The 27809-nt window shown below is 51.1% G+C and overlaps 11 protein-coding genes across 11 annotated transcripts; 5 read left to right on the forward strand and 6 right to left on the reverse strand.

The window, feature by feature from the left end:
• Positions 1-47: 47 nt before the first annotated feature.
• On the reverse strand, positions 48-2271 carry ASPSYDRAFT_51382 (uncharacterized protein). The gene has a single exon (XM_040848282.1). The coding sequence runs from the start codon at positions 1998-2000 to the stop codon at positions 255-257; it is 1746 nt and encodes a 581-aa protein (XP_040697052.1). The 5' UTR covers positions 2001-2271; the 3' UTR covers positions 48-254.
• ASPSYDRAFT_554031 (putative polarized growth protein (Boi2)) lies at positions 2268-6162 on the reverse strand. The gene is made up of 4 exons (XM_040849033.1): positions 5752-6162; positions 5472-5615; positions 2327-5400; positions 2268-2274 (listed from the first exon to the last, which is right to left on the reverse strand). The coding sequence occupies exons 1-3, from the start codon at positions 5807-5809 to the stop codon at positions 2588-2590; spliced, it is 3015 nt and encodes a 1004-aa protein (XP_040697053.1). The 5' UTR covers positions 5810-6162; the 3' UTR covers positions 2268-2274; positions 2327-2587.
• Positions 6163-7207: 1045 nt separating this feature from the next.
• ASPSYDRAFT_36797 (uncharacterized protein) lies at positions 7208-7570 on the forward strand (the record flags this gene model as incomplete). The annotated part of the gene is made up of 1 exon (XM_040845473.1): positions 7208-7570. The coding sequence occupies one exon, from the start codon at positions 7208-7210 to the stop codon at positions 7568-7570; it is 363 nt and encodes a 120-aa protein (XP_040697054.1).
• Positions 7571-11261: 3691 nt separating this feature from the next.
• ASPSYDRAFT_51387 (MIZ zinc finger domain protein) lies at positions 11262-12441 on the forward strand. Its single transcript, XM_040848283.1, has one exon. The coding sequence runs from the start codon at positions 11303-11305 to the stop codon at positions 12227-12229; it is 927 nt and encodes a 308-aa protein (XP_040697055.1). The 5' UTR covers positions 11262-11302; the 3' UTR covers positions 12230-12441.
• A 650-nt stretch (positions 12442-13091) lies between these two features.
• Positions 13092-14917, reverse strand: ASPSYDRAFT_62404 (uncharacterized protein; the record flags this gene model as incomplete). The annotated part of the gene is made up of 4 exons (XM_040850121.1): positions 13092-13805; positions 13864-14099; positions 14167-14754; positions 14827-14917. 4 exons carry the CDS (start codon positions 14915-14917, stop codon positions 13092-13094), a joined length of 1629 nt encoding a protein of 542 aa, XP_040697056.1.
• A 529-nt stretch (positions 14918-15446) lies between these two features.
• ASPSYDRAFT_163133 (putative nucleoporin Nsp1) lies at positions 15447-17560 on the forward strand (the record flags this gene model as incomplete). The annotated part of the gene is made up of 3 exons (XM_040843138.1): positions 15447-17095; positions 17165-17288; positions 17351-17560. 3 exons carry the CDS (start codon positions 15447-15449, stop codon positions 17558-17560), a joined length of 1983 nt encoding a protein of 660 aa, XP_040697057.1.
• A 491-nt stretch (positions 17561-18051) lies between these two features.
• Positions 18052-18601, reverse strand: ASPSYDRAFT_100080 (uncharacterized protein; the record flags this gene model as incomplete). Its single annotated transcript, XM_040839709.1, has 3 exons — positions 18052-18118; positions 18213-18278; positions 18468-18601. Coding segments are annotated over 3 exons (267 nt in total), but the record flags the coding sequence as incomplete, so codon positions are not given.
• A 320-nt stretch (positions 18602-18921) lies between these two features.
• On the reverse strand, positions 18922-19716 carry ASPSYDRAFT_51392 (uncharacterized protein). The gene has a single exon (XM_040848284.1). The coding sequence runs from the start codon at positions 19692-19694 to the stop codon at positions 19299-19301; it is 396 nt and encodes a 131-aa protein (XP_040697059.1). The 5' UTR covers positions 19695-19716; the 3' UTR covers positions 18922-19298.
• Positions 19717-20407: 691 nt separating this feature from the next.
• On the forward strand, positions 20408-21880 carry artA (14-3-3 adaptor artA). The gene is made up of 5 exons (XM_040848285.1): positions 20408-20481; positions 20552-20858; positions 20951-21192; positions 21248-21318; positions 21372-21880. Exons 1-5 carry the CDS (start codon positions 20421-20423, stop codon positions 21474-21476), a joined length of 786 nt encoding a protein of 261 aa, XP_040697060.1. The 5' UTR covers positions 20408-20420; the 3' UTR covers positions 21477-21880.
• A 2987-nt stretch (positions 21881-24867) lies between these two features.
• ASPSYDRAFT_62409 (short coiled-coil protein) lies at positions 24868-25435 on the reverse strand (the record flags this gene model as incomplete). Its single annotated transcript, XM_040850122.1, has 2 exons — positions 24868-25054; positions 25116-25435. 2 exons carry the CDS (start codon positions 25433-25435, stop codon positions 24868-24870), a joined length of 507 nt encoding a protein of 168 aa, XP_040697061.1.
• A 568-nt stretch (positions 25436-26003) lies between these two features.
• Positions 26004-26925, forward strand: ASPSYDRAFT_557163 (uncharacterized protein). The gene is made up of 3 exons (XM_040849080.1): positions 26004-26339; positions 26394-26404; positions 26452-26925. Exons 1-3 carry the CDS (start codon positions 26143-26145, stop codon positions 26757-26759), a joined length of 516 nt encoding a protein of 171 aa, XP_040697062.1. The 5' UTR covers positions 26004-26142; the 3' UTR covers positions 26760-26925.
• Positions 26926-27809: the final 884 nt, after the last annotated feature.

Below are 27809 nucleotides of genomic sequence, written 5' to 3' on the forward strand. Positions count from 1 at the left end.
GTGTTTCTCATCGGACTGGGTCTGTTAACTGAGTGCGTGGAGTATAGTTTATCGGATGTAATCTGCAATTGAGGGTCCCTGGTTGAAATACATAAGCTATCATTTCCGTCATGCCATCTATGAAACCCTAAAACTATATATTAGAAAGAAAAAGGAGAAAGAGGGAAAATTATTGTACATGCACATTCAACCCAATTTCCCAAGTGTTGGCAACAACGACGTATGGATACATACACATCTAGTATTTACATTAATTACCTCGTCTTCTTATCACCCCCGACAACTGGACGCGGCGACGATGGTCCAAATCTGCCGGCACCGACAACCGATACCGCAACGTACAATCCAGCGACAATGAGCGTTATGAGGTCAACCACATGCACTGCCCACCAGATATGTTGCACGCCAGCGGGACACATCGATATCGCGTACTTCCACTCCGTGGCGTTGGAGTCGAACCACAGAGACAAGAGACCCGCGTTTCCGCCGTACTCGCCCATCATGGAGCGGAGGGTGATTTCTCTGATGGAGGGGGCCGAGGAGGGTTGGCGGCTGTTATGGGGTTTGGAGCGGTTGTAGTGGGTTGCGTTCCATGCCCAGCTTAGTTGGCCGGTGAGGTCTTCATTGGGAACAGTGTCATTGATGTTCGGTAGGTCATTATTGTTAGATGGCGGTGGTAACTTGTGTATGGAATGAACCACGTCACAGCCCGTGTGGTCGTGGCCAGTCAAGATCAAGCCGTTGCGACCAATCCCACCGTTTACCGCACCCTCATCACCACTCATACCGAAGAGGCCCTCGAGGATACCGTTCGTGGTGACATGTTCGCTAAGATGGTTTTGTTCGCGCAACCCGCCGGCCTTCCACCGCGGCGGATCTTCTCGCTCGTCGTCTGCATCGAAATAGGTAAAGTAAGGCCCATCCGTGCAAACACCATCTTGTTTATGTAGCGGAAGATGGGTTAGGAGGAGAGTGAACGTCGAGGGGTCGTCAACTGGATACGATCGGTGCGAGATTACATCGTTAATGTAGGCGTAGCTATGGCCCTGGACGTCATGGGAGAATGGCGGCCCGTCTAGCGTTAGACTGTTCAGGTTAATTAGGTGCAGGGTAGGCCTAAGCCCTCGTCCCTCTCCCTCTACGTGAGGGTGCTGGAACCGGATATCCCAGTTCGCGCGGCCGAAAACATGCTCGAAGCGCTCAATGCGCTTCTCACTCGCGTCACCGGAATAGCCAACATCATGATTACCCACGATATTAATGATCCGGTGAGCCCAAGACGGTGAAGAAGGCAGCTCCTCTAACCCCGTCCCCCCTTCTTCACCACTCCTAGTAGCATAATCCTTTTCCCCTGTCCGGGTAATCTGATCACTAACCCGTTTTCCCCCTCGAAACACGCGATGCCAATACCGCTCTCCACGGCGTTGAAACTCCTCATCCGTCACCCATTGGCTCCCAATCAGATCGCCCAAAACCGTAACATGCGTCGGCCGCGTCCACCAATGTAGCGTGCGATAGATATGAGCCAAGTAATAATCGTTTCCTAAAAGGTCGAGCCGCTTTCGCACGGCAGATAGAGCGCGCGGGATGTCCTTCCGTATGAGGCTCTGCAGAGCCTCCAAGACAGTCCTCCACACCTCGGTGGGGACCGGATATGGCGTCGCAGTTATTGAAGTGAGAGTATCGTTCCAATGTTTCTGGAGTCTGGCTCCGAGTTTGTATTGCGGACGTGGGAGGGAGCTGTCGCCCTCGAGCTGCGGGTCGGCTAGGACGAGGAGGCGGAAGATTGCTGGTTCCGGTTCGGGAGCGGACTGCGGCACGACATGTTGCTGAAGGGTGTGGAGGAATGCGCTGGTGTGCGAGGAGGCATTGGAAGGGTCGAGAGGGAGAGGGTATGCGCAGCCGGAGAAGACGGGGTAGAGGTAGAGATAGACGGTGGTGGTGACGGCAAGCGGGAGAAGGCCGACAAGAAGGCGGGAGAGGAGCCAGCGGAGGGACATGGAGGCGGCCACCTAGGAAGGGAGGGAGGGAGGGAGTAATAAGGTTATTATGCTAGGCTTTCATGTTCGACAATTGATTGATGATTCTCGAATGAAAAAGGGGAAGACAGTAAACAAGCTTGAATCGGAGACAAATTGAATTCTGCTGGCGGCTCGGCGCGGGGAAAGCGCAGATCATTGAACTCATGCATTTGAGGTTGTTTTCATAGAAATACGTATTTTGCAATTTCACGGGGTAGGATATTAGAAATACACTGCAATTAGCACTAGCAAGCTAAGGGTCGTTATTATGCTATATAATTCTGCGTACACTGATCCAGTCTTACATTTTCCTCGCTGCTTCCGTGACAGTCCAACAAGTTCCAAATCATCATCCGGTGTCTCACCAAAATCCAATCACTCCAAAGGAAACCCATGTCAGATTATAAATAGGATGATGCCGACGGTTGAAACACGTTCCGAAACAGGGGGGTATATCACATTAACGCCGGGGGTAGAGTCAAGAAGCCAAAACAGAATATAAAAGGTCAGGAAATGGAATATAGAATATTAGGGAAGAGTGAAAGAGAGAAAACGAGTGGCATCAATCATTGAGAATTGCGAGCCGCATCTGGGAGCAAGGACGACGGACCAGTGTCAAGGTCACCCAGCGGATTAGAGGAGCGCTTGAGATCACCCACATCAACAGGCGAGTCGACTTGCTCCATGCCAAGACCCTGGATCATCAAGCCAGAACCTTCATCTTCCTTTGCGGCGTCTTCACCCGCAGCATCTTCAACCGCAGTGTCTTCGACCAGGGGCTCTTTACCCGGCCCTTCGCCTTCATTCATTAACGCGGGAGGTCGCTGGTTCGTCAGCTGCGCCTCCTTGAGGCTGATGGTTCTCTGTTTATTGGTGGTTTCAATTGGTAGGTGAATGTCCCGTTCGATAGTCGCCTTCATCAACGCAGCCATCCACAGGCGGCCTTCCTTGACGCTGTCGACCTGGAAATAATGGACTGCGGGTTTTGTAAACTGCACAGTACGAGACGACTTGGGTGGGATTAGCTTGAAGAAAAATGGTCCTTCCTTGTCCAAGCGCGATCCGCGCTTTGACTCTGCCGCCGTCGAACCGTTTTCTGAGATCGAGCCATTATTGTTGGCCGGTGCACTGCCGGCTGGGGACGTGGCCAAAACGGTAGAACCTGTGATGGTTGCGTGAATTGTAATAATAGGGTCATTGTCGGCTCGGAGAACTCGGTGGGAGGTGATATCAATCAGGCCCCTTTCCTCCGTATCATTTTCCGAATAGTAGTATGACAAACGACGACCACGCAAGACAAAGAGGCGAGGTTTCCAAGTCGTCATCAAGTTTGAAGACCGTTTCTTCATCCAGCCAGAGAAATCACATCCATCCATCTGTTCCTGCGGTGACTTCCTTTCCAGGCCCCTTGTGTAAGCGCTCGTGTCCTTCTTCGACTTCACACCGGCCTTGAGAGAAGGCCGCGCGCGGGGCAATAGTGCGCCACCTTCTGCCATCTTTCCGGAGCCGTCGGTGCTATGCCGCTCAGAACTCTTCGACGTCGAAGGCGTAGTCGAACCCGTTCGAGTAGTTGCCGGGTCGGTATCATTAACAGGGGATGCCGGAACTACGGAAGTATCGTTACCCTTGCCAGCTGTATCGGATATCGCTCGTAGCCCAACAGCACGTCGAAATTTTGGCGCAGCGCTTTTGATTTGCTGCAGCGGTTGCGGCGTGGAACGCCCAGAGTCCGAGTCGGGCTTTCCGACCCTGGGTGCAAAGGATGAGAAAAATCCACCCCCGGACCCTTTGGGTCCGGTATTGCGAGATGATTGCTGAGAAGTCATTCGGGTACTCAAGCTCCGCAGCCGGCCTTTGGAAGAAGGGAGAGGATATGTGGTTCCCGAGTTCAAAGCATTCGGGGGTCCATCTGTAATTGAGTCTACGCTGCTGATTCGAGAATGCCTCTGGTTGGACCGGATCTGCTCATCAGTTTGGTTAGATTGCAACGAATGGGCACTGCCGGCCACCGATGCTCGCTTCTGTAGGACTCTACGCGGCATCCGCGAGTCTGTCTCCGGTCCTGAGAAATACCCACGGTCCAAATCGTCAGTCACCGCCGAGTCCATGCCGTTGGCATGGTGGTGGGATCCAGTGCTAGAAGCCCCTAAAGCAGTTCCTGGACGAGGGGTTGCCCGCTGTGCGCCAAGGGACATTGTCCAGCCACGATCGAGGGATCCCTTCTTGCCGTGAGCGGCTCCGACATGTGGAGAGATATCTCCAGCACCTGAATAGCGGCTCGTCGTGTCCATGGATGAATGCCGCCTTTGGTGATTGATTTCCCTAATCGACGCGGCAGAAGGCCGCCGCGAGTGGTCCATGAACGATGGAGTCTGCGGGGTGATCGGGGAGCTCGTCTCACTATGGGCGTTGTTGCTCATCAGTCGCGGATGCTGAGTGGTGCCACTGAATGAGCCTCTGTAATTTGGTACTCGCGGACGCAGCGGCCCTGTTTGACCAGCACGACTCGTAGAGCGTTCTTCAGACGCTGTCGAAAAGGCAGCAACTGAGCCCCGGGCAGTGGACGGCTGTTCTTTGTAACCTTTTGTCTCCTCTTGGAACGATTTGATTCTATGCCAAGTCTTCAAACGTCGTCCCATCACTCCGAAATCGAATTCCTTCATCATGATGAAATCCTGGTTCATGTCCAAAAGCACATCTCCTGTGATTTCCTGTTCTTCAAAGATGTTGCAGTGCTTGTCCTCCAACCCTAGCTGACGCAGTTGTTTGACAGTCTCCGTAATGCCCCATTTCCGCACCTCTTCCTCAGAGGGCTGGTTATTTTCCTCCTCGTCGGTCTCATGACCATTTATATAAGACATCCGGTTGTCCATGTGGGCACTATATTCACTTGCAGAGTCATTGATCGTTTTCTGGTCAGTTGACGGCTTCACGCTGTGGCGTGGAGTGCTGAGATCTGTGATATGCTCGTCGATCACACTGAGTGTCTCGTTCATAACTGGGCTATCTTGACCGTTCATGTGTGGGCCGAGAGTCTGGCGGATGGATTGTTGGATATCCATAGCCATTGTTGAGCTCGGCAGGGGGGAAGAGCTGGACCGGTTTTGTTGTTGTTGTTGCTGCTGCTGCTTCGGTGCGAGGAGGGAGGGGTTCGTTTCGTTTGATCCGTGGGCACCCCGAAGGTCAGTCATGCTAGCGTGGCGAGACGCGTGCGGAGTTGAATCTTCGCTCTTGGGTGTTGAGACGAGGTCGCTGGCTTCCGGCGTGGGAGTCTCTCGGGCAGTCGTTGACTCCCCAGTTTCATTCACCTTGGGCGCATCTGATTCTAGGCCATCGGTCCGAGGTCGCACAGGAATATTTGGCGCCTTCGTGGTATAGACTAAGGATGGCGGTCGGCCCATGTTAGTGAACTATCGCGACATTGTTTAGGAGATTGAGCAAACCACGCACCTCCTGGGAAAAGACCTGTCGTTCCAGTCTTGATGTCTTTTCCTAGATACCACCCATCGCCGAAACCATCATCTAACTCGACCAACTCGATTTTTTCGCCCCGTCGCAGGGTGAGTTCATCCTCTGAGCGCGCATCGAAATCATCTATATATTAAGTCGCACGTGTCAGTCACATCGTCGAACGAGAGGGGAAGGGGGGGAGCGAGGCCGAGGCGCGGATGATGGTAGAGTGGGGGTGGGAGAAGCGATTGCGACCGGGAGAACAGGCGACAAAACTCACGGACGACGAGAAGATGATCTCCTGTGCGGTACGCACGAGGCGCGGAATCAAGAGCCATGATGCTCAGCCCAAGGAGAGCCCAGGGGATGCAGCGGGCAGCGAGGTCGACGAGGACAGGGGAGAAGAAAGGGAGAGGCGATTAGAATTCTCCGTATTCCGGTCGACCTTAGTTAATATAATATCGGATTGATTAATATAAGAGCGGGATCGGCGCTGCGGGCGTTACCTCCGTCCGCTCTCTCAGTGAATCAGGAACAAATAAGCTATGATAAAGATAGTAAATGAGTGTCAAGGATTTCCCGGATCTCCAAGTGGGGGACGAGTTGAATGATGCTTAATCAAAAAGTTCGGCTCGCGCTGGTCGAGGCCCAGAGTTTCGAGACCAATGGCCAGGAAGGAGAGAGAGCAGAGGAAAGAACACTCGATCATAGATGGAGTGGCAAAAGCCGGCATGCACACGGTGTATAAGGGCAATGGAGGAAGTGAGGAAGAGGGTCTGCGAGATTGCAATCCACATCGAAGCTGAAGTGTCAACTATTGGATGTGTCTGTGATTGGAGCCAGCATCACTTTCTCACCAGTAGTCCATACTACGCGCCGACGTAGCCTCACAAACAACAGCCCATAATACTAGTGATTCGCACTGAGCTGTTTCCAGTCACAGTAGAGTTCAGCAATAACAGACGGGCTGGAGCATACCAACCAACTCGTTCCTGCGCATTTTCTGCCATTCTTCAGAACGAAAACGTCACTTTCTGCGCTCGGACCGGGTCAGCCCATATCACGTGATCACATGTGCTCTTGCTCTCTGTTGGCAATTGACATTCCAGCTTCTTCTCTGCCGATTCAACGCAAACTATAATCACAATGGATATGTGACAGATGCGTACGGAAGCATGGTAGCAGCTTTATTCTTGGCTTGTGGGTATGTTCGCTCCTCTCTCTTTCAGGCTCCGGAGGGCTTCGCGCATGTCTCACTGTCTTGAGGTTCTCAGCGAAAGGATCGACAGTAAATAAGTAGATGCATCATCCATACTTCGTACCCCTGTACTTTATACAAGATTAGCATGCCGGCATCATTGGGTTCGTTGATCAATCATACCAGGCGGCTAGAAGTGATTGGCACAGGAAAGAACCCACAAATAACCCCACGATAGATTAGATATGTACATGAGCGGGCGAAAATAGGGATATATAACCGTCAGATTCTAGTCACAGCCCGACACACTTGCTTCTTTCAACCACCTTGCCTTCTGGTCAGAACAATGGGTTAACCTCATCACCGTGAACACCAATTTGTGCCCCAGCCATTGGACTGCTATACTGAATCAATGCGACCTAGTAGCCAATATGCCTTGCTCTCGATTCAAGTGGCACGTGCTTCTGCTATCCTAGAAGGCAGGAGTGCCAGGCTATGACCGACTGAGTCCACGCCAATCGAGAATACAGAAATAACCATGGAACAGCATGAACCTGCATCATTAGCTGCGAAAGTGTATTCCCTCTACTGTGAGGTCATCATGCTCAGGCTTGGGCACGAACATGACCGTTACTTGCAAACCGAGACTGTATTCCACCAGCTCAGTTGCGCTTCTTACTTTGAACTCGGGTTTACATTTTGGGAATCACTACCAAGGAGATCAAAATCCGCGGCGAAGGGTAATATTCAAGACATTCTCGCTGCTATACGTGTTGAGACGACCAGTCATCGCAGTGTGACATTTCGCGCTCCAGATTTTGATTCGCTTCCAACGCCGGCGCTACACCATCAGCACCAGAGCGATCTAACAAGAAACTGGTGGCCATCTCGGAACTATTAACTTTCAAAATGATCACAATCAAGCAGTTGTTTGTGCAACGGGAAGCCTCAGAACCCAGATTCTGGACCCATCTGACCCCTACTGACCAAGTATGGAAATCGTACTTCGAGAATTAGAACTATGACAGCGGCTGAGACACAAAGACCATGACTGAGGTCGGCATCCAGAATAACTCTATTGTCTGATTCATTTTCGTCTGCATGTGCCAGGGAAAGGCGCAAACAAGAGTGACCTCGAACAGTTTATTTTGTGCAGGACCAACAAATTATTGGCTTGGTTATCGTCATAGATACAGGCCATGAGGGAATCACAGAAATTGGGTTCGATATTAAACGGCGCGGGGAGTTTCAGTACAAGAACCTTACCATCGGACCACTTGAGCTTCCTGATGGGAATCCGGCGAGCCCGATATGTGTGGTATAGAGATGAGACGCCTGCGACTGACAACCACTGGCCATTTCTGTACAGAAATGTACAACCACAAGCGAGTCGACACTGGCTGAACATTTATATACAGGGTCTGACTTTTCCGACCATATTGGAACATTGTATGAGCCCTGGCCACAGGAAGACATCGGTCTCTCGACCGTTTATTTTTTGCATCCAATACATGGTAGAGTTGAAGCAGAGCCAAAGCAGAATGATTCTATGCTGCTACCAAATGTTTGAAGCGGGGGTGCTCTAATGGTATGATGATTCGTCGTTTGTTGTTGGTTTTACATGCATGACATGTTCTGCCTGTAGCAAGATGCCTGAGTAGCCTGCCGCTACTTATAGAAGCACTATTTATGAATAACTACTTGGTGAACTAGTTAGTTAGTTAGTTAGTCAGTGAACAGTGTATTAATAATACAATGATCAGCATAGTAAATAATATGGTGGATAGTGCAGTGAATAAATGCGTCTGTTTGGCCAAGCAGTAGGTATGACCAGAGTATCTCAGGATCGCATCGCCAGCAACCAAAATCGCATCGTCTCGCATCATCAAGTGAATTACCAGAGCGGTCAAGATAAATAACAGCCCCATGTTGCCCCTTTGCTCCAGCGCTTTGTTTCTTTTTCTGCTTCACCGACATCAGGCTCGTCCGAAAGAGGAAACCAACCACCTTCGGGGCGGCCAACCTTGATCGCAATCAAACAAAATATTATTGGCATCAAACATCCATCTCGCAATCCCCACTTCCCAGCTCCTCCGCCATCCCCAACCATGCCAGGATGGCTTCGGACCTCGCTAATAATAATCGCCGGAAAGGTCGGGAGGATTTGGATCTGAATAGATCCAACTCCACCGCCAACATTTTCCTGGGCGGCGCGCGGAAATCGTGGATGTCGACCACCGCAGTTGCAAGCCAGCACAGCTTCCAGAATCCACCAGTTTCGACGCCGGAGTCCAATTCCAGGCCGATTCCATCGTCCACCCCCTCAGCGTCAAACCCGGCGTCTGCTCCCCCTCCGCCTCCGCCTCCTGTTGCTCTCCCTCCCTTCCATCCTGGCTCTCCCGCTGCTTGCTCGCCGGCTCCAGCGCAGTCTGTGGCCGCGGTCTCGTCGCCTTCACCGACGCGTCTGGCAGGCATGCGAAATTTCCCTTCTAATCAACTCCAGAATCTCGCATCATTCCGCGGAAATCGAAGTACTGAGACCCCAGTCGCCGCCGCCGCTGCCCGGAATGTCCAGGTCCCGCGCCCCTCCAATACACCTCCATCGATAACCCGCTCCCCCGCCTCTCATGTTCAACCTCTTCCTGGACCTGTCGAGCCTCAATTGTCACGGCAGAAGCCAAAGCAGGGCCAGAATCATCTGCAGCAGGAGCCGGCTTCCTCACTTCCTTCCCCCGACCCCACCATTCATCCCAGGTCGCATGCCAGCCCGATAACTGCCATTGAGAGAAATAATGGACCGCCGCCCATACTCAGTCCCTCCACAACTGCGTTTCCGTCGCCTCCAAGTCAACAAGCTCCTTCGGTTCAACAGCGATCGCGGTCGAATGGCCCCGTTACCAGTACGCCCCCCGCATCATTGTCGAGCAATCAATCATGCATGCCAGCTCAGGGAGGAAGCACTCATATAGGTCGATCCAGTTACCCTAACCGCGCCCATCCGACTCCTAATGCTCGTGTTCCTGCTGCTGCCCCTGTGCTGCAACATCAACATCAACAGCAACAACAACAGCATAATGCCGCCCTCCCGGCAACCTTCAACGGCCCTAGCTCGGTCATTGACCCTGGATTTTTCATGCGAGCGAAACATAATCTGGAAGTGCACGTAAGGACAGCGTCGCAGGAAAATAGGCTCTCGGAACTAGTGGAAATTCCACGAGCTCATCTCCTATTCAGTGCCTGTGAGCAGCAAGACATTGTATATATCGCCCTTCATCAGATTTACTGCCTGAGCAGCATTTCTGAGGCCCACTTGCCCAACCTTCCTGGTTTCCCCCATGATAATGAACGGGGCTTAGCTGTTGTCCGGAATCTTCTGGTGGACAACCGCCGAGTCTCACCCGGCTTCTTGCAGTGGTTCGTCAATTTCCCGTTCCCTCTGCCTGAACTACTTCAAGACCCAGTGTATCTGTGGGCAGTCGATAAAGTGCAGCGTATCTTTGTTGGATTTGCGAACGGCTGGGATGCCCTAGAAGACAAAGTGAAAAGAACCCAACACCCACCACTTGTGGAGGATATGGTGAACTTGCTCAATGCGGAGTCATCAGTGGTGCAGTACAACGTTTTTCTATGCCTTTGTCGGCGGATCCACGGTGTTACGTTAGAAAATCCTCTGTACCAGATCTTCACGAGGGACCGCGATTACTACAGAGGCCGCACTATTTCGCGAGTTTCGCATGATCAGAGGCGTCGTGAAAACGATCATATAGTGGTCATGTACCGTGACGCTATCGAGGCTATGCGAAGGAATGCTTCTACAGGACCATCCAGAATCGCAGCTTCCGCTTCCAGTTTGCCGCCTTCAAGCCAGGTGTTATCAGACTCCGTGTCTATACACACGACCCAGCAGACTGCGCAAAATCCTTCTCATATGCAACTAAATCCGGTAACACAAAGGATGAACGGCACAGCTCCATCGTCTATCATGAATTCCCCTAGCGTGGCACAGCCTGGCCCGTCTCAACGACTGAATTTCAGCCAACCGCCCATGCAGCAAGGTGGCGTCAGCCCACAGATACTTCCATCACAGATACTTCTATCCCAGACAGCGGGCGCGGTCTCATCACCCGCCATGACAACTGCACCACACATGGCACAGGATGCTCCACCTTTAGGGCAAAGACGCTTCATTCACTATGGGCCCCAGCAGCACCAGCAACCAGTGCCGCAGATCGTGAGGACCCTTCAACACCCACCCAATCACCCGCATATGCCAGCAAGCTACAGAGTCCAGCACCCGAGCGTACAGAATATAACACCACAGCCACAGCCAACCGCTCAGATGCCCGCTTTGTTACTTCCGCGGCCAAATGTGCCTCCGGTGGTGAACACGCGACCAAATCCTAATCGACTTGCGATCCACCAGGCCCATCTTCGCGACCCGGTGAATCAATTCATTTATGTTGATGCCACAGGAGCAGAAAATCCAACGGAGCTGTTACCACGTGTTACCTCCTTCCTGGTGAATCCAAAGATTCTCAGTAAAGATGACGCCTCCTGTAAATGGGAGGTATCGTTATCGGCGGAAGATTTCAACCGCCGGCCCGTTTTTGAGAATCCGGGAACTGGGCATCGCATGCTTCAAAAATTGAAGGAGGGCACTCAGCTCTACCGTCTAAGATGCGTTAAAGTTCCTCGATCAACCACGGAGTTGAGTGAGCACTCTTGGTGTGTTTCTGAGACTGCATGGCCTACTGCAATATACATGTTCGTGAACAGCCAGGAGCATTTGCCGCGACGTAAAATCCACAACACTAGGGATCTCCCGTTGGACATTACGCTAGCTCTCCAAGAAGGCGTGAATAACATTAATGTTCACTTCATCCCGGGCCCAGCCGAGCAAAAGAACTTCACCTACGCCGTGGCTGTTGAAATACTCACCTTCACGTCGCTCGGTACTGCAAAGACCCTCTCCCAGCCTTTGCCTGCTGCTGAATCACAAAAGCGCATATGTGGAAGACTCGCGCGTAATTCCGAGGATGAGGATGATGAGCTGAGCATCGTGAGCGACGATCTGAAGATTACCCTCGTTGATCCATTCACTGCACGTCTCTTCGGAGTTCCCACGCGTGGTTCTCACTGTGAACATACGGAGTGCTTCGATCAGGACACGTTTCTGCAGACTCGTGTCCTTAAATGCGGATATCGTTCCGCCATAGAAGCAGATTGGAGGTGTCCCATTTGCCGTCGGGATGCTCGCCCACAAAGCCTAATCGTGGATGAATTTCTGGCCAATGTACGCAAAGAGCTGGAACGCACCGGCCGGTGTGACGGTGCCCGCATTTTACAAATCAAAGCTGATGGGACTTGGGAGGTGAAAACGGACGATGACCTCGCATCTTCCGATAAACAGACGCCTCAACCCTCTCGCATCGCATCAAAGCGAAAACCGAGCACTTTAGAGGGCGGATCGCTTCAACGACCAAAGATCGACCGTTCATCGTCTACACCAGCGAGGGTACTGAATGAAAACCAGCCACCAACGGTCGTTATCTTGGACTGATGAGCCAAACCTCATTTGTCATCTATATACATGTTTACAATCTTGTCCAATTTCCCTTTTTCTCTGCTTTTTCTTTTTCCTTTCCATTTCGGTCAACTGCATCCGCACTTGCACAGTTACAGGCGCTCAGGTTGTTGCACGAGATACCCCGGTTAATGTTTGATGTATTTCCAAGATCTATTACTTTCGCATAATGTTTTCTTTTCTTTCCCACGTCCTCGCATATTCCCATCAGTCGAGTATGGGACAGTCCAGCGACAATATCATTGTTGGTGTTATTTTGCTGGGTGACTGGCCAGGTCTGGTCTCAGGTTTTCATTTTATTGCAAAACATGGAGTACAGCTTCGGTCTGCGTTCTTAACTTCTTCCAGAAATCGGGTGGACTGGTTGATAGATAAATCGGGATTTTACTTACTAGATTAGATAGTACTTGCACTTTTAATCATACTCATGGATTATCTTGCATTATTTGAAACTATACAACGAAGAAAAAAAAAGTGAAGCTTGTAATATCATAAAAAAACTGATACACGACGCTAATTCGAGGCTGCCGCGAGCCCAACCGAAGTCCAAACGTGCTGTGATATTGTCTTATAATTCACTGCTCACAAAAAGAACCGCCTTAAAGAAGATAATATCGGTTGGGAAAGAGATGGTAAGAAAGGGGGGGGAGAAGAAATGTCGTGATGCAAAGACCGAGTTGGCATTAAGTAGTAAGGCAGGTACAAACCCAAGACGAAAGAAAAGAAAAAGAAAAAGGGCCATCTATGGCTGGCGAAGGTAAACGGAGGGCGGCGAATGATTAAACACTTATATTATGCTCCAGATATTCGCTCATTATGCATCGTACTTTTTTGGCTTTTATTTCCTTACGCGTCGGGCGTGACTGACTAGATTCTCTATCACCCCTTCGAAAGCCTCTTTTTCGCTTATGAGGCCGTCTCGGCGTTTAAGCCAGAATTCGAGGACGTTAGAGGCGCGCAATGTAAGCTTTTCCAACTCCTTGACGTGGGCTTGGAGTTCTGCGTCGGTGAACCCATCTAGTGCGGCATCGGTGGTCGCGCAGAGCCGTCTTACTAAGGTGAGATCGAGGTCTGGTGGTGACGGTTCGCGCCGTCTGGATGACCGCTGTCGAGTTGCGCTACTGGAGACGCGGGGGCTGTTTGGCCCGCTTTGGGAGCCTTTTCCGGCGAGGCTCTGGGAACGAGATAGTGAACCCTGGCCGTTCGAGTTGGGTCCGCCGATGTTGATGGATGGGAGGATGAGCTTCTTTTGCTTAGATGCGGGGAGGATCTCGTCCAAGTCCACCGGAACGCCAAGGGAGACGAGGAATAGGCGGCGTATCCGGGACTTGACCCAATTCTGGGGCTGGAGCGGGGGTGGGGCGACTAGCTGAGACCATAGGGAAAGGGAACGTTCAGTGCTGAAGATGGCGGAGGAGTTTGAAATGGGTTCCAGTTCGGATTGATTGGAAAGGGCAGTTTTAGATGCAGGGAAAAGTCGGTCAAGAGGTTCTTCAAGAGTCGTGAGCAGGTCGGGGAAAGATTGAATAGCTTCAAAGTCTATTAAAGGAGGCTATATAACGGGTCAGCATTGCATAATGCTTGGGCACGGATAGTGACGGGGAACTTACAACATATGGCGAAGTTGGTGTCTGAGACGGTTGTATAGAGACAGAGTCAGGTTCAGCGAGGTCCGCATCTGGTTCTTGGAAACCGTCGTCGAAGTCCCCAAAATCGTCATCTTGACCCTCCGCGAAATCGTCGAAGTCATCGCCGCCACCAGCTTCAGTAAGTCCATCCCCCGTCAATTTTGATTGTTGTGGAGGGTGAGCCGGATCTGGGGAGCTACTTGTTTGAGGCGCGGGGTCTGAATTGGTCAATCGTCCCTGAGTTTTTGAGCCCTCCAAGGGGGAAAAGGAACTGGATAAACTTACCGGGAGGATCAGATACAGTCTCTGTTGTGTCCGGCAAAGTATCACTCGGGCGCCTACAATGAGCAAGGGGGCCGCGGTGCAGTGTTTCATCATTTTGCGAAGTGTCAACCTCAGAGAGTAGCGTTCCCGGCACAGATGTGGGCGTAATGTTGACTTCGTCAGACCCCGTAGGAGTTCCGGAGGTGCCTGTAGATTCGGAAGTTTTCGTAACAACATCGGGGACAGCATCCGCTTTCCGTTTTTCGTATGCTTCTGTACCAGGAACATCACCATAGCTTGGTTGGTCGGGGTCAACCTTTTCCACCATAGTCTGGGGAATACGTGTACCCTCTGGGGTTACGGAGCGGCGAGGCTGCCCCGCAGTGGAAGGACTCCTGCTACGGGAGATCACTTCAACTTCATCAGGAACAGCATCCAATTCTCTTTTCTCATAGGCACTGGTCCCTGGGATATCGCCGTGTGAAGGGACATCGTCCACCTTTTCTACTCGCGTCCGGGGCACAGGGGATGCACGAGACTCTGGGCGGGACCGAGAACGTGAGTTGCCTTCGCTGGCATCTGAGAAATGCTCTTCGTCGCTATCGGAGGCTATGAAACAGCAATATCAGTCAACAGAAATGCCGGCGAATAACGAGCCGGGAGGGTGCATGGGCGTCTTACTATGATCAGGGGCCCCTGGGTCCTCAAGCTCCACGCTCTTTCTCGGGGGCTCCAAGTACGAGCTGGATGGAGGAGAGGGGCGTTCCGACATGGAAATCGAGTTTAGCTCTATGCTTCAAGTAAGCTCATATGAGCGTGAGTATGGCGCCTCCGAGCTGGACGGAAAGCAAAACGACGCACAAACGAAGCGAGACTGGAGAGGCGGAGTGCAGCTTGGATGGAATCCAGATCGTCTGGTGACGAAGTCCAGTCTCGACCGTCGGCCTGAGCGCCTGAGGCTGGATAAAGCTGATGCCTGAGGTGCGAAAGTTAGACGCAGGTGAAATAAGCGCGTCTAGCCATGATTGGCTGTCGTGCCGCAACAAACTTCGCGACCAAGCTCCAGCATCCTTTATTATCCCGGCGATTGTCTTGTGTTGACCGTGTTGCTGAACTTGCTGTTAGTCCTGCTTCCTGTGCTCCACACTTGTTTGCTGGGTCACAGATATCTTTTATCTCTGGGCGCAGTAAGAATCTTCACGTCTTGTGCCTTGCTTGAAGTGTGAATGGCCTGCTAACATTCTGTTTGTATTTCCCTCAGGGCTGCCCTATCGCGATATTCGTGTCTTTCTGTCTCCGCCATGTCCAATCTATTTAGTTTCAAGCCGCCGGCCTCGTCGGGAGCTCCAAGTGGTGGTATGTTTGGGTCTGCTGGTGCCACGTCGAACACTGGATCTAGCGGCGGCGGTCTCTTTGGAAATGTAGGAGCAAGCGGCACTTCTTCGCCGTCCTTTGGGGCTACCTCCGGGCCTGGCCAAAGTTCTTCTCTATTTGGTGCTGGCTCCGGCAGCGGCAGTGGTGCTCCCACATTTAGCTTTGGAAATTCGGCGGCCGGTGCGACTTCCGGTACACAATCGCCGTCTCTGTTTGGTACTGGATCACAAACACCTAACAAACCGACGGAGACGCCCGCATCAGGCTCAACCGCTCCCGGCGGATTATTTGGCGGAGCTAGCAAGCCTGCTGGAAGTGGTCTTTTTGGAGCCGCTGCGGCAACTCCTGCGTCGTCTGGCACAGGCTCACTCTTCGGCGCCCAACCCTCAACTACCCCTGCCGGACCTCCGCCACAAGGGAACACTCCAGCCCAGGGGCAATCTCTTTTCGGGCAGCAGAAACCTGGAGGTCTTTTCGGAACAGCCACAACTTCATCGGGATCCCAGCCTTCTTCTACGGCTCCCTCTACGTCAACCCCGCCACTCTTTGGAGGAGCTGGGCAGTCTACTGGGAACAGCCTTCTTAAACCATCTACACAACAAACGCCCGTGAGTGCACCGTCTTCCACTGCTACTGGTGGCGGATTATTTGGGAATATGAGTGCAAGCAAGCCAGCCGAGTCAACGGCGACAACGACAAGTGCAGACAGTACCGCGAAGCCACTCTTTGGAACCGCACCTGCCTCCGGAACACAAACGTCCACGCTTTTCGCGCCAGCGTCATCTGGTCCGGATTCTGCGCCGAAGCCCGCTTTCCCTTCTATCAACAATCCATCAAATACTCAGACAGCCGCATCTACCGCTACTCCACAAAAGCCTCTTTTCTCCCTTGGTGGGCCTGCATCGTCCGCCACCCCTTCATCGACCCCAGCTGCCGCTCCCTCTGGTGGCTTATTTGGCGGTCTTGGTGCTTCGAAGCCTGCGGAGACTTCAACCACACAGCCTGCAGCCTCTACAGGGGGGTTGTTTAACAAGCCGGCCGAGACTACGACCAGCCAACCTCCAAGCACATCTGCAACCACAACCACAACCGGTACCGACACCAAGCCATCGCTGACTGCGACGTCCGGAGCTACCACGACATCTACCACCACCGCAAATACTGGCTTGGGCAGCACCACAGCAACTGGAGCTCCCACTCTCGGCGCGTCGACTGCTGGTCCGGTTCCTCCAGCTCAATCGCGCCTGAAGAATAAGACGATGGATGAAATTATCACTCGATGGGCGACTGACCTGACTAAGTACCAGAAGGATTTCCGGGAACAGGCTGAGAAGGTTGCCGAATGGGATAGGATGCTTGTCGAAAATGGTACCAAGGTGCAGAAACTGTACGGCAGTACTGTGGATGCCGAGCGTGCCACGCAGGAAGTCGAACGCCAGCTTGCATCTGTTGAGGGACAGCAAGACGAGTTGGCCTCGTGGCTCGATCGCTACGAGCGCGAAGTCGATGAAATGATGTCCAAGCAAGTGGGCCCTGGCGAGGCTCTTCAAGGTCCTGATCAGGAACGTGAGCGAACGTACGTACACACCTATTTGAATTGCACACTTCACCCCCTATTTTTTCACTGGCTAACAGAGTCGTACAGTTACAAACTTGCCGAAAAACTTTCCGAACGTCTCGACGACATGGGCAAAGACCTCACCAGTATGATCGAAGAAGTTAACAGTGCCTCGTCTACGCTGAGCAAAACAAACAAGGCCGACGAACCGGTAGGGGAACCTGGCAGCTCTCATGGAAAAGCAAGATTCTTACTAACTACTCGGACATGTAGATCTCTCAAATCGTTCGCATTCTCAACTCGCATCTTTCTCAATTGCAGACCATCGACGTGGGTACCACCGAACTTCAGGAGAAGGTTGCTGCCGCGCAGAAAGCTGGGCAATCGATGTCCGCACGCTTCGGACACGGGTACAGCATGTCAGGCACTGGGAATGGAAGTGCTGCGGATGACTTTTACCGCTCTTACATGGGACGTCGGTAAACTAGTTGCATAGACGTTCGATTGTCTTTTAATGAAAATAGGAGGATGATACTAGGTAGGGATGTGTATGACGGACCGACCTATTGCACTTGGTGACTGGAACTTACTATTTACGGTGCTTCGTTCAAATTTGAAGGCTTTTGTCGGGGAGTCTATATGGTTAGGCCTAATGATATCTTATTTTCTCTCGCATACGGAGCATCGGATACCGAGTGGTGGATTGAGAAGGGTGTCAATTATGTAGAATACATTGAGACAAATACATCAGCGCTAGATAATGCGATGATATGGATAACGCAACTAGCAGGATATTCTTCACCCGCTAGCACCGACAACTTTGCCGTGGTTCGCGTTCAGAGATAGCCGGTCATCAAAATCTATTTACTGCCCTTGGTGAATTCATCACTGCACCGCGGGTTTGCATTAGCCAAAAGTACCACCAGGGAGAGGTTGAACAGAGCGCTAGCTCTATAGGAAGGGAGAGAATCATACAGGTGCTTGTCCAGCTCATCCAAGTGCTTGCGCTGTTCTTCCACCTTCTTCTTGAGAGCAAGGAGCCTATATTTCCAATTTGAGATTAGTAAAAGAGGGCCCGCGACGTTTGTTGGGTTTACTAGCAGTCAATGCGGCTAGGAAGGGCGGAATGGATTACTTTTCCTGCTCTTTTTGGTGGATGTAGAGATTCTCCTGGGCAGCTTCACGCTTCTGGAATTGGTCGCTGAATGACAGGGTCGGTTAGTTATCTGGCTTTGATGTTCAATGGGGTGATTCTTGAGGCTGGGTGAGAGATGACATCATGTCTGTTGCGCGTGCAGTAGACGACAAAACGAATAGAAGCCATCAGGATACTCATTGAATATATCGCTGTACAGGCGCGAAAGGAAGGAGTAGTCATTTTTGCACATACCTGGCCTGGGCACCGCCAGCCCTTGTAGCACCGGTATCACCTTCACCCATTCTGGGAGCAACTGCGGAGAAGGGCCGGGTAAGGATGGCGCGGGTTGTCGTGGTGAGAGGACGAGCGACGGATTGACGGATCATTGTAAATGAAATGTCGAGAGAGATAGGTAAGAGAAGATTTGATTTCACGATGAAGAGAATGAAGGTGAATGGATGGAGGAGAGGAAGAGGAGGGGGTGCTCTGATGTTGAGACAAGCTGATGTACCTTCTTACTCGTTGCCTTGGAAATCTGGCAGCGGCTGCAAGGCCGAGGCCCGCGAATCAGAGGAAGCGGTTGAACTATGACGACAGCAGCTCTCACCTAGGTCATGTGATATGGATGAGTCATCAGTTACGAGCAGTCATGTGAGATACGGAACGATTACGAGGGGTGCAGAGCGACTTGAGCAAAACAACGTATTTTCCTTCACCTGAGGCACGGGGTATGTATGGCATATTCATCTTCCATCATGTGCTTGGTATAGGGGAGAAGAGGCCGAAAGAGAGGAGTATGTAACATGGAACCGGCCGATGAGGTAGCTGCGTTTCAAGGTGCGGGCGGACAGAAAGGCTCATCATGATAAGTACTGCTGTAGAATCCGATTGAACAGCACCGTAAACTTGTGACCCATGAGTCAACAGCTACGCATCACGATTGTAAATATAGCGCTTGTGAACAATTAATCAGGCGCGAGAAACCACTAGCAGCGAGGCTCATTCAATAATGCGGGATCTGACGATTGGCGGAGAGAAATAGGGATGACGCCGAAGAGGCCCACCGCTGAACCACACACACAATCAACAGGAAGGGAGAGAAGAGGACAATCGCCTTCTTCCACTTCCCTGGGGGTCGAGGGGGCAAAGTAAACAATTGAACAGATCAGAATAGCCAGGCAAGTCGATAGGATCGAGTAATAATAGCACCCGTAGCGTGCCTCCTGAGGTCGAGAAGAAGGCGCCCCCAGTGGGCGGTTGAACGGTGAGGCAGCCCCAGCAAATGGCGAGTGTGAAGTCTCCCCTCCCACCTCTGCGTCCCCCTCTTCCAGGCCGACTTCTCTCCTTTTGCGACTTCGCTCTTCTCATTCCATCTCCCTTCCACTTTTCCAACCTCCTATCACTCTTCCAATTCTCTGTCTCTCCCGCTTCTTTATCTCCGTCCTCATAACCAACTTCCTCTAATAACCAAATTCTCATTGTTGTTGTTCCCGTCGCGCAGGTGAGTGGTCTTTCTTTTCCGTTGTTTTCCACGGTCTTCCCCTCCCTCGCCCTGGTCCTTCGCCTCAACGTGCCCATCATTGTCATCTACGAATTCATCGATTGTGTTGCTTGGAGTCGCTGGCTGGTCGCTGTCGATTTTTCTGGATCGTCTACAAATGGGGTCCTGCGTCGAATCGAGGTGCCATGGTATTCGAATCACCCCCGTCGACTTAGGCGTCTACACCCGCGATGCTGTTTACTCGCCGCGAGCCAAGTGGAGGACTGCCCGATCAACATGCTCCTCGGTATACATACTACCAACAGAGGCGATGCCTGGTTTTACATTGCGGTACCATTTGTTATTTTCCCCGACCGGGATAGATGTGGGCTGTGGTCGGATTCTGGGGTGTACCGTGCTATCAGCCGTGTGATGGGGTTCCCTAGTGCAGGGCAGAGTCCAGGGCAGCCTTCGCTCACAGCCTCACTCCTCTCACCCCGTGATAGCCGCACTCTACCCCTCACATCTATTTTTTTCCAGTCTAGACCTCGCACTCGCTTGATTTTTTATTTCATTTTATTTTTTCGCTGCGTTGGTTTTGTATTTTTTGATTTAAATTTCTCTGTGAAGGGCCACATCAAACGTTTCGCACTGGATCACCGCCTATCTCTTTTAGCCGATAGTCGCTAACGTCGTCTCTCTCCATTCGATTAGATTATCTCAAAATGGGTCACGAAGATGCTGTTTACCTAGCCAAGCTCGCTGAGCAGGCTGAGCGCTATGAAGGTTCGTTATTTACTCATTCCAGAGCCTTGTATGAATTACCGTTTTGATATTAACGGCGAACCTCATCCAGAAATGGTCGAGAACATGAAGGTTGTCGCCTCTTCGAACGTAGAACTCACCGTTGAAGAGCGGAATCTTCTTTCCGTCGCCTACAAGAACGTTATCGGTGCTCGCCGTGCGTCCTGGAGAATCGTCACCTCGATCGAGCAAAAAGAGGAGTCCAAGGGCAACGAGTCTCAGGTTTCTCTCATCAAGGAGTACCGCCAAAAGATTGAGGCCGAACTGGCCAAGATCTGTGAGGACATCCTAGAGGTTCTCGACAAGCACTTGATCCCCTCTGCCCAGAGTGGCGAGTCCAAGGTCTTCTACCACAAGATGTGAGTTTCCGCGCCTGTTTTGATGGTCTTTGATAAGACAATGCCGCCGAGTGTAATTATGGGCTCTAATCTGTCTTTTCGCACACCAATAGGAAGGGTGACTACCACCGTTACCTTGCTGAGTTCGCTATTGGCGACAACCGCAAGGGTGCTGCTGATGCTTCCCTCGAGGCCTACAAGGCTGCTACCGAAGTTGCTGCCACGGACCTTGCTCCTACCCACCCCATCCGTCTCGGCCTGGCCCTCAACTTCTCGGTCTTCTACTACGAGATCCTCAACTCCCCCGACCAGGCTTGCCACCTCGCCAAGCTTGCTTTCGATGATGCTATTGCCGGTATGTGAAGCCCGTATTGTCGGATATAACACGCGTTTACTAACTTTCGAATCAGAGCTGGACACCCTGAGCGAAGAGAGCTACAAGGACTCCACCCTGATCATGCAGCTTCTTAGGGATAACCTGGTAAGACGATTTCTGAACTACGCTTGTCAAACGTTTACACTAACGTGATTCAGACTCTCTGGACCTCTTCCGAGGCCGAGCCCGCTGCTGAAAACGCCCCCGCCGAAAAGAAAGAGGATGCCCCCGCCGCTGAGGGCGAGGAGAAGCCCGCCGAGTAAAGAAAAGATGAAGGACTCGCGTCCGGCATGGATGACAGGATCGACCATGGGAAGCAGGACTAAACTGCCCGCACGATAAGAGCTGGGGGCCATAGATGCAGGAGTTTCAGGGACAGAGGGAGATGCACAGTTACATTTTGATCTGCGTGCATGTTTTGATAACATGCCGCTCTTGAGAAACGTGACAGGTCGCCGTGCTCCTTTTGCTTTTTTTATCCTTTTTCTTGCCCCCAGCTTCATTCGGCGGCAGCACATGGCCAGTGAACCGGTTATCTCCATCCGTGGCACGTCGATTCATATATTCGTTGGTTTCTTTTTAATTTACATTTTGCCTATTGCTTCGACTATTCAAAGAATACCTTTCCCTTACCACAACCAGCCCATCCGGATTGTTTCCCATCCCCAAAGCCTTGACTATGTTATGAAATCTGTCTTGGTCCTACCTCTTTTGTGCCACGTACGGCGTTTGTTGTCGCCTTCGCTCGAGTTTAGATCTCAAGTCCGGCAGTGGCTTCAAAGAAAGTTGAAATTCATATATTGCAATTCGTAGACTGGAAGCATCTCTACCAGCACTCACCTGAAGCCGTCGAAATCCATCGCAGATGCAGCGGGCTCCTTGCCCATTCCATCTGCAAATGGAAATGCACCAAAGTACTTCTGACCTACCTGCCGCATCTATTCAGTCCAGTCTGTCTGCATTGGTGCAGGTGTGTTCAGCTCCCCAAAGAACGCAAATGACGTATGCGGCTTGCGCAAACATAGCGTGGAACACAAAGCTGCACGCGCCCTTTAATTTCCCTTTCTTCTGCTTTTGTCTCCTCCCTCGAGCAAAGTACGTGCAGGACGGGGGAAGGAATGAGGTGAAGCCCCTTCATTGCCCCACAGATCTCCAAAGGCTTCCCTGGTTTCGGCCATCAGACGGGAAACGAGGGAGGGGTTCGTGTCTCTGCTACCAAATACAAAAGCTTCCCGGTGATATTTCTAGATTACGGATACATCATTGTGCTTTACGAGGCTTTTCTAGATAGTGGCTTCGTTTTTGCCCTCCTTCGCCATGTATCCTTGAAAGTGGGTGCTGAGTATATCCCACTACACATACAGACCGAAGATAACTAGTAATAAGGAGCCGAATGACTATCCTTTATATTTGATTACCTCAACACTGACTGTACTATGAACATCTCGTTTGTCGCATCTCTCTATCTACGCCTTCCAAATGCTCATGGTCTCGTCGCACGCATATCGATTTAGAATGCGCTGCTTGAACAATATCATTTGGGGGGGAAAGGGGGATTCCATATCCCAGAAGTACCTACGTAAGCAGACCTTCCTCCTCCTCCAGCTCTCTTCAGTACACTCGTATTCAGAACGATGCTGGAAATACCGTTGAAATGCCTGCAATCTGCTTTCCGGTGTTAGATTCTACTAGAAGCCTGCAGCGCCATATGCAGCGTCGGTCGAGTCGGTCGACTTAGGGCTTGTCGGTATATCTAGTCTTAGGTCTACTACATCTGGACCTAGTACAGCTAAACGCAGTCTAATGTAATAGCGGGATGGTCCCCCGGCTTGTACTGATGGAAGTATGTAGTACTAACACTATCAGTATTTTGTGAAAAACATTGACAGATGTGGTCAGAGCTGTATGTGGAGAATATAGGTAAAGTAAGCAGGGTAAATATAGGCGGACCTACTGGAGAACGAGCGACCTGTTCCTTCCTCGATAGTATAGAATGTATTGCTTATTTTCCCCACGCACGGATCGTGATCAATGTTTAACTATGCAAGTAACCCAAGCAACGAGGGTATAACAATCCCCTTTAGGAGTAAGCAGGGGAACTAATATACAGAGTACATACGGAGTTACCTCACACCATGTTATAGATGTACCGGAAAACATTTCCTCAGTTTCGGATGACGATATCCAAGCCCCGGGCACATAACCTGGTACAGCGGCTGGGTAGTGGCTGGCGGCTGGCTTGGAAGATCGCGAATGTGGCGTTTGCCTTGGTCCCTGGGGAATGGATGGAATAGCCATGCTCAGGCGCATCTCGAGTTGGGCTTCCTTTTTTTTTTTGCCCTTCTTTTTTCTTCTGCATTTTAATTAATCCTCGGCTGTTTTTAATTTTAAGCTATGAAGTAGTTTCGGGCTTGGGCATGAGCTTATTCAATTAGTTGGGATGTGGTTGGTTATGGGATGGTAGGTAAGAGATAAAATGATTTATTTAATTTTTTTTTCCTTTTTGGCTTTGCTAAGATAAATAACCGCTTTGGTTTGGGGTATGGTAAAGCAGATGTCTTCAGAGCCCACAAGTGGATGTTTGTTGACGTCGATGTTGATGTCAACCCGAATCAAATCGTCAGACCAGGACGATTTCCAATGTACAGAGATAATGGTGGCGGAGAAGGTATAATCCATTTGGTAGAAAAATGGAAGCAAAGAAGATAGAAGAGTGAGCTGCTCGTGAAAATGTTTTCCAGCCCCTTTTGCTTCGGATGTTTGCAAACCGTGCAGCAGCTTGCTTGCTTGCAGATCAAGACTGAGAAACAAATGCAACCCCCCAGTAACGGTTTCCAAGTCTAAAAAATAACAACAGAATTGCCCTAGTTAACAGAAAAAAAAAAGAAAAGAAAAGAAAAAAGAAAAAGCTGCCCTAACGCCGAGCGTGCTATGCCACAAAAATACACCATGCCGCCCGTAGAAGTTGAGAAATAGAAATCGGTGAAATGCGAGGTCGAGGGTTCGCGAAGAATAATGGTCAATATGAACAGTTAAAACCCGAATTATCTGAGCGAAGGTGTCACACTGCGGCGAGGCCGGTCAAAGATTGGCCGTTGTCGTCTCGCACCAACGCCAAGGCCGGTGGTCAGACCTCAGCAGCCAACGCATAGCACGCAATGATGACAGTCCTTCGACAGGGCGCCGTTCGGAGATGAAGGAATAAGAGCGACGAGCGAATGAAACAGAAGTGGGCCGTCGTATTAATGCGGCTGGTGGGCGCATTTCAAGGCGAGTCAACAACTGTGAAGTCGGCAAGTGATTAGAGTCCGAATTATCATCCCATCAAACAGCAGTTGTATGAAATGAGAATTATGTGGTCCTTGTCGGAAATACTGCCTCCCCGCAAGCCAAGGCAATGGCCTTGGAAAGAAAAGAAAAGATATCGACCCCACGATTTGACCACGTGCATTGCTGGATGTGTTCTTCCAGTCATAGACTGTTGTTCGATGAATTGATGATGAATGACCGTATAAAAAGTACCCGCCAAACACCAAGATAATATGCGTGAAGATAGGTATATCATAAAAAGTGATTCGATCTTTCGCGAATTTCGGGGCAAAAAGAATCCTGACAGTTTTAGGCCCAAGCCAGGATGGCGACGTTGCGCCCAGCCTACTTTTGTGACTTCTTGACTTTGGTGGTACTGGACCTCGACATCTCGCTCTTCATATTCCGTGTTAATCCACCAATGTAGTCTTGTAGGAATCTATTTTCGTTTTCGAGTTTGTCGTGATCGGTTTTCACGGCATCAATTCGTTCGGCTAGGGCTTGAAGAGACGACTGGAGGGCTTTCGCTTGTCTTGAAGGTAAAAATGTTAGATATTGAGCAGCAGGGTGGTATTGTTTGTGCCAGCACTTACTCCTGAAGGGTTTGTCTGGCCTCCTTGCCCAGTCGCTCGAGGTCTGCGGAATTGCGGCGAGGACTCATGGCTCGCGCGTCGTCGGGAGGGAATTCTTCTTCTTCGATTTCAATTTCTGGGTGATCTCTAGGTACTAATATTGAAGCGCTCGGCTTTCGACTGGCCATACGCGGACGTTCGGGGCGACCCCTTCGATCGGTTTCCGCGTCGGATATGGAAGAGGATGAGGAAAGCGATGACATATGGGCACGGTTGCTTTCATTCGGCTGAGGCAGAGTCGGAACCGGAGAAGAGCCATGCACATCTGACGTCGATGCCATATTAGGGGGGGTAGAACACCTGTGGTCGACCTGGAACGGGTCCTATGGTCTGAGGCCGACGAGAACCAGGGAAGGGAGAAAGGTTGATTTGTAGGCGACAACGGGCAAATAGGAACACCGCTTGTTGAAAACTACCTCTAGCGACCACCTCAGATGAAGAATCTGCGTTTCGCTGGAGGTAGCTATCGTGAGCGCTCGAGAGGGTTGTCCCTAAGGAGAAGATTTCCAGAGTGGTGGAGCAGAGGCAAAAAGCCGGAGCGGAGGGAAGAATGGGAAGAAGAGAGGCGGCAGAGGCGAGATAGGGAAGAAGCGAAAGGAAATGGAAAAGAAAAGAGGAAAGAAAACCGGAGGAGACCCTTTTGGAGCGATCCAGGGGAAGGGGAGGAAAGCTTGAAAGAAGTGAATTGGAGGGGTGGAACTGGGTTTTAGCGAAGGTTGGGGACTGAGCGACGCCGAATGGATGCTTTTGCAACAAAGCAGCACAAGGAATGTATCTTTCGAGGGGCCGCTGCTTTCGAGGTTGCAGTCTGCTTGGGGAAAAGCAACTTTTACTATCAAGGCGTGTTTTTACCTTTCTCGGACTTGATATAAGGACGTATTATTGCGGGTTTGGTGGTGTGAAGAAAGTTGGTTTGTAAAGCCTGAAAACGGCGGGCGGCACCGGTCAAAAGAACCGTCTCCCACGCAAAACGAGAGACTTGAGGAAAATGTACCCGGCCAGGAGGACAGCAAGAAACGAATACTGTTTGGGAGTGAAGATCCTTGTAGCTGTGAAAGGAGAAGCGGTGGAAGGAAGAAGAGTCTCCGATCAAAGATCCAAATACCGATATATTCCTGCCAGTCTCCCGATCTTCATCTGTGCAGGGGAATCGAGGAATCGTACTTTCGCAGGCGTATCGGTGCTGTATGTGTTCCGATTGTAATATACATGGTATCGCCGTTACTAAATTACCGCTAGACCAGAACAAAGTTAGTGAGACCAAAGAACTCGTGGCCGCCACTGAACGGATCCCCAGTCAAGGTACGAGTCTCCCGTCTACGAGTCCCTATCGTTATCTGGTGTGTTGCGCGTCAGAGACATTTTCGTTTGTCTCTCATGAACGGTGCCACTCCGTCGCTTGTTTCTCAGCTCGGTGAGGCAGGGAAATATTGTGTTTGGTCGGCCGGGGGAGCGGGCGCTTTAGGGGGGTTCGTTGACGGAGTTCGGTCGGCCATCCACGGTTCTTTTCGCGCGCGTCCCAGCATTGTAAGCCCCTTGGTTCGACAATGCTCAGCTGGGAGGGGCAGCAACACCAGCCAACGAGAGCCCGCTGTCGGGGGATAGACGGTGATCCTCATCATCGTCCGGTTGCGAAGAAATCATTCCATGCACTGCATGCACCCATGTATGTAGTAGTCAGTAGTTACTCTACTCTTTTCGTGTTGTTGCCACTATTATTTGCGCCCTGCTTCAGCCTCTCAGGCCCGCACTCCGCAATCGCCTCGCCTCTTCAGGCGACACACCGAAGGAGCGAATGACACTCCGTTAAGTCCGTTGGCTCCTGTTCAAATGCGCATCGCCAATGAGATTCCGCCGAAGCGATCGAGAATATGGGGTCAGGAAGAAGCCATTCCGTCTCGGTTACGGGTTGGCTTGGATTTTTGAAATAAGGTCCCATGCCCAGGGAAAAATATGAGGTCACGCAATGTCGATCAAATGAGAGAGACGTCAGACGGAGATTCTCTGCAGTCTGCAGTTATTCGAGGGAGAGGTGGAAAATGGGAATCAGAGGCTCCGACTCCGAGTCAACAACATCATCCAGTGCGATGACTCCTTATTGTTATATCCCCGAAACGTCGCAGCATCCATTCTTTCTTCAGTTGGTCTGAAATACATTACACAGCAGATGGAAAGGTGGAACAGTAGTGACTACGTAGTGACTCTCCTCCCCCACCGTTAAGCAAACATCTGTCGTCGGGCGATCTCTGCCTGCAGCGCCATCACCCAACTTTGATGTTTCACGCTTGATTGGCAGCTTATTTGACCTGTCGGTAAGCTCCAGTGATTATAATTTTGTCCCTGAAAAGGTATTCGGCAAAAAGAAGAAAAAGAGTTTTTGGACCTCTAATAGTGTCTTCTCATGCCCGGAACGCTGACGGTGCCATCGTCACACTAGACAGTCATTTGAGATATATAGAACATTACAACTTGAGTGTATGCACCAAGACCAACGCTTTATTTTGCTTGGCTGGCGACCCCAGAAGGATTCAGATTTCAGAAAATGGCATGTTGCCAGTCCGGGTGCAGGAGGCGCCTGCCAGTGGCTATCAAAATGCCCGATCCAAAATGGCGGGTACCAAAGAAGATCGATGGCAAGGGGCTTGGAAAGGAGAC

Source organism: Aspergillus sydowii (assembly GCF_001890705.1).
Source record: "Aspergillus sydowii CBS 593.65 unplaced genomic scaffold ASPSYscaffold_17, whole genome shotgun sequence".
NCBI classification, from domain to species: Eukaryota; Fungi; Ascomycota; class Eurotiomycetes; order Eurotiales; family Aspergillaceae; genus Aspergillus; species Aspergillus sydowii.

Coding starts and splice junctions, on each gene's coding strand:
- ASPSYDRAFT_51382 (XM_040848282.1), bottom strand. CDS start 2,000: ATGTCCCTCCGCTGGCTCCTCTCCCGCCTTCTTGTCGGCCTTCTCCCG.
- ASPSYDRAFT_554031 (XM_040849033.1), bottom strand. CDS start 5,809: ATGGCTCTTGATTCCGCGCCTCGTGCGTACCGCACAGGAGATCATCTT. Junction 5,616..5,751: donor AGATCATCTTCTCGTCGTCC/GTGAGTTTTGTC, acceptor CTTAATATATAG/ATGATTTCGATGCGCGCTCA. Junction 5,401..5,471: donor GACAGGTCTTTTCCCAGGAG/GTGCGTGGTTTG, acceptor CGCCATCCTTAG/TCTATACCACGAAGGCGCCA.
- ASPSYDRAFT_51387 (XM_040848283.1), top strand. CDS start 11,303: ATGCTTCAAAAATTGAAGGAGGGCACTCAGCTCTACCGTCTAAGATGC.
- ASPSYDRAFT_51392 (XM_040848284.1), bottom strand. CDS start 19,694: ATGAGAATTTGGTTATTAGAGGAAGTTGGTTATGAGGACGGAGATAAA.
- artA (XM_040848285.1), top strand. CDS start 20,421: ATGGGTCACGAAGATGCTGTTTACCTAGCCAAGCTCGCTGAGCAGGCT. Junction 20,482..20,551: donor GCAGGCTGAGCGCTATGAAG/GTTCGTTATTTA, acceptor AACCTCATCCAG/AAATGGTCGAGAACATGAAG. Junction 20,859..20,950: donor AAGGTCTTCTACCACAAGAT/GTGAGTTTCCGC, acceptor GCACACCAATAG/GAAGGGTGACTACCACCGTT.
- ASPSYDRAFT_557163 (XM_040849080.1), top strand. CDS start 26,143: ATGTACCCGGCCAGGAGGACAGCAAGAAACGAATACTGTTTGGGAGTG.